The sequence below is a fragment of the Molossus molossus genome, unplaced genomic scaffold, assembly GCF_014108415.1.
Source record: "Molossus molossus isolate mMolMol1 unplaced genomic scaffold, mMolMol1.p scaffold_m16_p_9, whole genome shotgun sequence".
Taxonomy (NCBI): Eukaryota; Metazoa; Chordata; class Mammalia; order Chiroptera; family Molossidae; genus Molossus; species Molossus molossus.
Genome location: NW_023425403.1, coordinates 9,811,734 through 9,820,174, shown reverse-complemented (window position 1 = coordinate 9,820,174; position 8,441 = coordinate 9,811,734). Strand labels below are relative to the sequence as shown.

The 8,441-nt window shown below is 42.9% G+C and overlaps 1 protein-coding gene across 6 annotated transcripts; it reads right to left on the bottom strand.

Annotated features, from left to right (window-relative positions):
* Window positions 1-461: 461 nt before the first annotated feature.
* LOC118622872 (CDKN2A interacting protein) lies at window positions 462-8,097 on the bottom strand. Of its 6 annotated transcripts, none has more exons than XM_036250397.1 (4): window positions 7,662-8,048; window positions 7,121-7,251; window positions 6,235-6,500; window positions 462-774 (listed from the first exon to the last, which is right to left on the bottom strand). In XM_036250397.1, exons 1-4 carry the CDS (start codon window positions 7,931-7,933, stop codon window positions 763-765), a joined length of 681 nt encoding a protein of 226 aa, XP_036106290.1. In that variant the 5' UTR covers window positions 7,934-8,048; the 3' UTR covers window positions 462-762. The 6 variants fall into 6 exon arrangements, with proteins under 6 accessions (XP_036106290.1, XP_036106287.1, XP_036106289.1 ...); XM_036250394.1 differs by lacking the exon at window positions 462-774 and adding an exon at window positions 1,429-1,648; XM_036250396.1 differs by lacking the exon at window positions 462-774 and adding an exon at window positions 2,238-2,276.
* Between the last annotated feature and the right edge of the window lie 344 nt (window positions 8,098-8,441).

Below are 8,441 nucleotides of genomic sequence, written 5' to 3'. Positions count from 1 at the left end.
TCATTTTAATTTTTTAATCCTTACCGGAAGACATGCTTAGAGAGAGAGAAACATCAATGGGAGAGAAACATTGGTAAGCTGCCCTCTGTTCATGCGCCAACTGGGGATCGAACCCACAACCTAGGTATGTGCCCTGACAGGGAATCGAACCAGCAACCTTTTGGTGCACAGGATGATGCTCAACCCAATGAATTTTGAATTCACAAGAATCCTTTTTTCCTTAGCTAGTGTAGAAAAATATTTAATAATAAGCAAATGAAGAGGAATGAGAGGATTCTTACTTCAACTATTGATTATATCACCGCCTCTGTAAAATGTCCCTTTGCATTCTACAAATAGAATATCCAGGAAATATTTTACAATGGTTATTTCAGATACATATTTGAGTAGTTTCCTTTAAAGTTTACTTCTTTAGAAGCTTCCTAGTTTAAAATTTCTCAAATTTTCCTCAAAGTGTGATGACACTTATTTTCTGGAACACAGGAAACAAATATCATGGGACAACTTGTCTCATTGGTGTTCACACACAGTGCCTCAAATTAGAACCAAGCCATTGTTCAGTCTTCAACATTTCAGTTCTGTGATTTGATGGAAACAATCATAATGGTCATCGGTGTCCTAATTTATAACATAGGATCGACAACCCCAACCACCTCACAGGGTTTGGAAAGGTTTACATAAGACATGTAGAACATCAACATGTAGTGGGTATCCAATAAATGATAGCTCTTCACATGGTGACTTCTTGCAGTGCTGACAGTTCTATTTTTTGACCTAGGTAAATGATATGTGGTCAATGAATAATTATTGGACTTTATATATAAATGGACCTTATGGACTTCTGCAGTTATATTTCACAATTAAAAATAAAGGGTAGCTTTTAGTGTTATTTAATGTTAATTTGTCATAGTCCCTTAAGCCTGACCTAAGTCCCTACTAATTACAAATTATTTCTTTAATGTTGTTTTAAAAATTAAATTAATTGCCCTGGCCGGTTTAGCTCAGCGGTTAGAGCATCAGCCTGCGGTCCAGAGAGACCTGGGTTCAGTTCCTGCTAAGGGCATGTACCTTGGTTGCAGTTTGTCCTCGGCCCTGATTGGGTCGTGCAGGAGGCAGCTACTCGATGTGTCCCTTTCATGTTGATGTTTCTCTCTCTCTCTCCATCTCTCCCTGCCACTCTATTTAAACAAAAAATTGGAAAATGTCCTCGGGTGAGGATAAAAGAAAAAAATTTTTAAAAATCACAATTATTTTAGAGATAGAGGGGGAGAGAAACATCCATGTGAGAAACATTGCTCAGCTGCCTCCTGCATGCCCCAATTGGGGATAGAGCCTGAAACCTGGGCATGTGCCCTGACTGGGAATTGAACGGGGACCTCTCAGTCCACAGGACGACACACAATCCACTGAGCCACACCAGCTGGGCTAATTCTAATATGGCATATTACTTAAAAATAGATTCATTTCATTCTGTAGTAAACAGGTGGCTTTCCTCCTACGTCCACTCTAATACCTGTTGCAGAAGGAAGCTACTATCTACACTGGGCCTCTTCGTTGCTAATCCCACTCCTGCGCATAGTCCAAAGAGGTGCTGCAAGAATTAAGAATGGAGCCCTGGCTGGTTTGGCTCAGCGGTTGGAGCGTCGGCCTGTGGTACAGAGAGACCCGGGTTCATTTCCCGCTAAGGGCATGTACCTTGGTTGCAGTTTGTCCCCGGCCCTGGTTGGTCATGCGGGTGGCAGCCACTCGATGTGTCCCTTCACGCCGATGTTTCTCTCTTTCTCTCTCCCTCCCGCTCTATCTGAACAAAAAATGGAAAAATGTCCTCGGGTGAGGATAAAAAAAAAAAAAGAATGGAAAATAGGAATTCTATATCCTTATGATAATTATTCCAGCCAATAGCAGCACCAGCAGGCCCAAGAATTTGAATTAAATGACACCACCATTCTTCAAAGTCAACTTTCAAACTTTATCATTAAAAATTTAAAAATCCTGATTTTAGCAGCCAAGAAAAACCAGTCTCAGGACATCGTCTCACCTGCTTCAAAAATTCAGTTTCTCACCCTGGTCAGTTTTGCTCAGTGGTTAGAGCGTCAGCCTGCAGCCCAGAGACCTGGGTTCGGTTCCTGCTAGGGGCGCGTACCTTGATTGCAGTTTGTCTCCGGCCCTGGTTGGGTTGTGCGGGTAGCAGCCACTCGATGTGTCCCTTTCACGTCGATGTTTCTCTCTCTCTCTCTCTCCCTCCCACTCTAGCTGAACAAAAATGGAAAAATGTCCTCAGGTGAGGATTAAAAAAAAAAATTTCAGTTTCTCATCTTAGTAATCTATTTTATTCACTAAACTTGATTGCAAACTATTATAGAATTTTTTTTTTTAAAACCAAACTTCAACTACAAGCGTGAGATAATTCCCTAACCAAGAATATTCAAAACCTGCAAGTACTAAGGAGAAGCACTAATAAACAGAAGAGCTATTGACATGACTCATTTCAAGTGGACAAGGCTTTGAAGATATTGTGGTCACCAACAATAAAGTAGTTGAAAACAGTCTGAGGGGGATTTTCAGAAATTTTAGCATTTGGAGAAGAAAGGTAAGCAATACAATGTAGTAAAACCTTGGGCTCTGGAATCGAGGGATTTGAAATTCATCTTTTACCAAATTATTTTTGTTTCATCTGATAAATGGGCCAAATAGAATAGCTACTCATAAGGCTGTGAGGAAATCAGAAACACATGTATAAGCACTTAATAAATTAAGGTATACTGCACTGTACGGGCACTTGAAGTGTATTACCTTCAATGCTCATTTCTGTGGCAGCTATTAGTCCTACTTGACAGATGAACTTTAAAGGTTAAATTCCATCCTGGCCTGTTTGGCTCAACGGTTAGAGCGTCAGCCTGTGGTTCAGAGACCCGGGCTCGGTTCCCGCTAAGGGCATGTACCTCAGTTGGTTTGTCCCCGGCCCTGGTTGGGTTGTGCGGGTGGCAGCCACTCGATGTGTACCTTTCATGTCAATGTTTCTCTCTCCCCCTCCCGCTCTATGTGAACAAAAAATGAAAAAATGTCCTCGGGTAAGAATAAAATAAATAAATAAATAAAGGTTAAATTCCCAGAGGGAGCCTAGATTCTCAGTAACAGATTTCAAAGCTTGCTTTCTTCTGTACTATATATTATCTTAAAGAATTATAAAATGTGCACTTTTCTTAAATCATGAATCCTTAAAAATCTGATTAAGAGAATTTTGTAAGTTTTTAATAAGTTTATAGTAAATGAATGTTTACAAATTAAACAGTGTTTAAAATATTTTCAATAACTTTTATATTAACTTGAAACAAGCCAATTTAGCAAATTACCAAACTACCTAATTAGATACATTACATATCTATTCTTTGTAATGTCTAACTTGTTTTTCTGACAATCATTGTCCCACAAAATAGACATTCCAAGCCTAAGGAAAGAAAGGTAATTAAAAGTGCTTTCACATATTCATGTTATTGCTTCTTACAACCCATTTATAGAATATGGACATAACTTTGTTATCCAATTTAACATTCTCAAGTCAGTATTTTAAAGGTTATCTGGTGAGCCCAGCCAGTGTGGTTTAGTGGATTGAGCATTGTCCCATGGACTAAGTGGTCCTGGTTCAATTTCGGGTCAGGGAACATGCCAGGGTTTGGAGCTCAATCCCCAGTAGGGGGTGTGCAGGAGGCAGCCAATCAATGTTTCTCTCTCTAAAAAAAAAAAAAAAAATCAATAAACATTAAAAAACAATAAAGGTTATCTGGTAAAATAAAAACAACTCTAATTATTTCAAGTATATAAAGTACCCTTGCCTATTAGTTCTAGAATATAAAATAAAAATAACTTCTATATACTTCAGTTGTGCTGGTTATGTTCAGTTTTCCTATTCTAATATAACTGGCAGGAGAAAGGTCATTTCTTGACTTTTTTCCTGTTCATTATCACCATTACTGCTCAACGAGCAATATCTTGAAAGCCAGAAGAAAAGCCAAAAAGATAATGAAACATCTTGGGCCAGTTTGAAGAACAATGAAATATGCCACAATAGAGAAATACAATTAAAATCACCCAAAACACAAAAACCAGGATTCCATTTCATCACTAACAAATGGAATTCAATTGAACAGGCTCATTAAAGAGTTAAGCATGGCTCTCTACTCTTCCCAGTATTCTTTAAAGATTTATAAACAAAAAAACCCCACCCAGTTCTAGATTTGCAAACTGTACCTTCTCTACTTATAAAGTTTATATCAACTATGAAAGATTACTTGGTTATTTATAGTGACTAGTAGTGGGAAGTTTATTTGCAAGAATTGGTTCTGACATAAGTGGAAAAAAAACACAACTTCTTGAAAAGGTAAAATAGCTTAAAGCATTTAATATCTAAACAAATCAATCTGTTAATAGCAGTAGTCACAAAATATGTTTAATATAGAAACCCACATTTATGTCTTTTAAGAAAAAGTGTAAATTTTATTTTACCTCAAAACATAAATTATTAACCCACTTAAAGAATCTGCAGTGGTCGAAATCATGGTGAATTTTACACAACTTCAGAATAAAATAACCTTAAGTACTTTACACTGCTTTTTATCTAAAAAATGCTTACAACTTCTCATAAAAATAGTCTGATGCAACTATTTTTTTCTTATTCTTTAACAGACACATTCAACATTATGGGCAACATTCTTAAAACCTTAAGTTTCGGACTTTCAGACATTCAAATACTATGGTCCCTTTTTCTTGATGTGGGAGGTTTATTCCACTAGGGGAAAAAAAAAGCATGGTAGACAACTTAATATATTTTCACCAAATCAAAAGCAGTACAAAAGTTTTAAGACTCTACAGAACTACACACCGTACCTAATGTATCATTAAAAATAGAAGACAGTATTTTCTTCAGCAAATAAAACAGCATACTGGTATGCTGTCAATGCATATCTCTTAACGTGTACTGTCATTCATAAATTATTTACAACTTCTACTGTGTAGAGAGAAGTAGAATAAATCTTCTGCAAAACTGGAAAAAAGCAATACAAAATTTGTGAAAGCCTGTGTTTATATTATACAAAAGCAAGTTTTTCTCTTCCAATACCAGATACTGTATGCAGTGATATTTTGCACATATTATAGTAATTCTTGAGGATGTTTTAATGCTGGAGGTAAGTTTACAGGCCTTGATTCTTCGTCAAGGAGCACAAGGTCTTCTATTTCACTGCCTCTGTATTTCCTTTTACATATTTTTACCACTACCTTTTTCTTGAGAAATAACTTCAATGCTTCTCTGGATGCAACTGCTTTTGCATTTTCTTTGCTTTTTCCACAGCCAGTGCCCAAATACACAGACTTGCACCTCAATTCACAAACAATACTTTCTTGAGAGCTCTTATTCTGAGGCAGATCTGCCAGTTCTTTTAGCGGGACAAAAAACACATCTAGTGTTGCTTTCAGAGCCTCAATAGCTGCGTTTAGGAGCTCTCCATGGTTCACACTGGGACTAAAGCCACCAACAGCTACCAACTTCCATGCCACCGTTTTATATAGTCTATTGAAAAAAGGTTGCTTCTGTTTCACATCTTCATTGGTTAACTTGCAACAAGAGAATTTGACAGAACTCTCACTAGACTGGGAAGTACTTTTAGAAGGCAACTGGGATGTGCTAGTTTGAGAACTACTCTTAGAAGCCAGCTGGGACACACTTGCTAAGGAAGTGCTTTTGGAAATGAGAGCGCCACTGGTCTGTGGGCTGCTCTTGGAAGCTAATAGTGATGCAGCTACCTGTGAAGTGCTTTTGGAAGTCAGCATCGATGTATTTGCTGATGTGCTGCTCTTGGGAGTTAGTAAGGATGTGCCTGATGAGGAACTGTTTTTAGAAACAGATGATGAAACATTTGCCTCTGGACTGGTTTTGGGAGTTAACCCACTTGAAGCTGTCTCTGAACTAGGTTTAGAAGACAACAGTGGCAACTCGACTTCTGAGCTCCCTGAGGGGCCCAACAAGGGCACCTCAATCTCTGAGATGCTTGCAGAAGCTGGGATTGAAGAGCCTTCCAAAGCACTCTTTTTAGGTGATTCACTTTGTTGACTGGAATCAGTGGACTGGGTCACATGACTATTCACACTGGATTTCAACAACGAAGAAACCAATGATGCTGAACCATGTTTATCTGGGGCTTCTGATTCAGAAGCTTTTCCAGACCCTGCCGTTGTTACCTGAGAAGAAATGCTGCTGCTGCTGCTTTGGCTGGAAACAGATCGATCTCCATCACTTGTAGAACTACTCTGATTGGAGGTGCCAGAGCTCCGAGTGGAGTTCCCACTACTCTCTGATTTGGCAGATGGCCCCGTACACGCTGAGCTGTTTTCCTGCTGAGCCGATGCATGTTCTGTTTTGGCAGAAATTTTTGCATGATCTTGCTCAACTGCAGAATTGTGTTTTCCTTCTATAGCTCGTTTTTTTGTTGGCTCTTCTACCCCTTCTAAAAAGAAAGAAAACAGATATGTGACTAAGTCTACCTCATGCACATCAGTTGAAAATGTACAAGACAGATACTCATTAAAATAAAGGCAAAAATATTTCAGGACCAGTAGTTTCTTTAAAACTGGTGGAATAGCCCTAGCCAGTGTGGCTCAGTTGGTTGAGGCATCATTCTGTACACCAAAAGGTGGAGGGTTTGATTCCCAGTCAGGACACAGGTTCCATCCCCAGTACAGGCACATGCAATTGGCAACCTATCGATGTGCCTCTCTCTCTCTCTCAAAAAAGGCGGCCTTTCCTGGCCCCTTAATTTAAAAACAGACAAACAAAAACATGTAGAATAACTTCATTAGTTTCTTAAACAGCACTGAATAACATCATTAATTTCTAATATTTAAAAAATCAACAGCATAGACATTTAACACTTCAAAATCAAAAAGCAGTTAAAGGGAACTATCAAATTCAGAGCCTAAAAGACAGACACATAATTTAGGTTTAACATTTCAACTTCATTAACATTATATAAATTCCAGCTCGTTAAAAAATAACAACAACAATTCCTAATTATATCAAACTTATGTTCTAAACTCCTATGTATGTTCACATCTATGATCTGCTAACCATTGCTACTTGATATCCCTCTTTTCTTCACCTTGGCAACCAGTTCGTCTCTTGTGGTATGGATTGGAGCATCTGTCACTTTGATGCCTTCAGCCATACTAAGTATTTTATCCATAACTTTTTGAGGGTACCTGAAAAAGAAGGAAAAGCCACTTGTAAAGTGTTTTTTCTAAGCTACTACTTCTGGTGTGCGAAGACAGGCATTTCCTGGTTGTAATCAAGAAAGTATATCAACCGCCGGGAGCGGTTTCCCGGAACCCCAGAAACAAGTGCGCCAGGGTCTGGGAGGCGGGGCCCCTCCGGATCAACCTTCAACTTCGCGTCGGTCACAAGAGCAGGGTCGGCAGCAGCCCCCCACCACTGGGGCCACCACAGACGGTTTCACCAAGTCGGCTTCCGGCGGGACGCCCTTCTCACCCTAGAGGGCAGCGGGCCCGCGCTTCCCGCGCTTCCCAACTTCCCCTCCCGCAGCCGGCTCGGGGCCGCAGCCGGGGGCTGCAGACAAAACCCGGAGCGCTGCTCGGGGCGCTCCCTCACTCACCGGCACCCGAGGAAGACGTGGTTGGCCCAGGCCATGGAAAAGGAGACGAGCTGCTGCAGCTGCCGACTGCGAGTCCCGCTCCCGGCGTCGGCAGCTTCCTCCGTGTCAGTGGAGGCAGCGTCGCCGGTGGGGGCCAGGTCCCCGGCATTGCGGAGCAGAAACTCCCGGCGGTAGCGCCAGTGTTTGTCCGTCTCGCCGTCGCAGCGCAGCGCCTCCGCCCAGGCGGCCACCCGCGGGTTCTGGCTCAGGAACTCCGACACCTCCTGCGCCATGTTGGGCCTGCAGGTCGCGGAGGCCGCGAGCAGTCGCTGCACCGGGAGGGAGGCGGGTGCGCCGGGCGAGCGGCCTGTCACTGCGGCCTGCACCGGCGGCGCTCCAGAGAACGCCCCTCGGGAGGTCCGAAGCCCAAACAACAGCGCCGGGAGCAGCTGAACCGCCCACTTCCGCCCGCCGCCGGCTCCTTCCCTTTTATAAGCTCGCCGCCGCCGAGCGCCCGGCGTCCTTCCGGCGCGGCCCTCCCAGGACGCTTTGCGGCACGCGAGCTGCCGGGAAGCCGCGGCCCCGACAGGGGGCAGAGGACGCTCCCCGGGGGAGGGGCCGGGGGCGGGGAGGCGGTGCTCGCGCCACCCTCCCCGGAGGGCGGGCCGCAAGTGGGTCCCCGGGCGCCGGCCCTCGCAGCGGACCCAGGCGTTCCGGCGGCTTTGTGACGCCGCGTGCCCCGCCGCCGCCCTCCCCCGCGCGGGCCCGCCTCGGCGCCGCGAGTCCTGGCGGCGGAGCGCT

Bases quoted from the DNA above. Each gene is read 5' to 3' on its own strand.
- LOC118622872 (XM_036250393.1), bottom strand. From the start codon at position 7,933: ATGGCGCAGGAGGTGTCGGAGTTCCTGAGCCAGAACCCGCGGGTGGCC. The intron at 7,252-7,661 runs GTGAGTGAGGGA...CTTCTTTTTCAG, and splicing joins CACGTCTTCCTCGGGTGCCG to GTACCCTCAAAAAGTTATGG. The intron at 6,501-7,120 runs GTTAGCAGATCA...CTTTCTTTTTAG, and splicing joins AGGGATATCAAGTAGCAATG to AAGGGGTAGAAGAGCCAACA.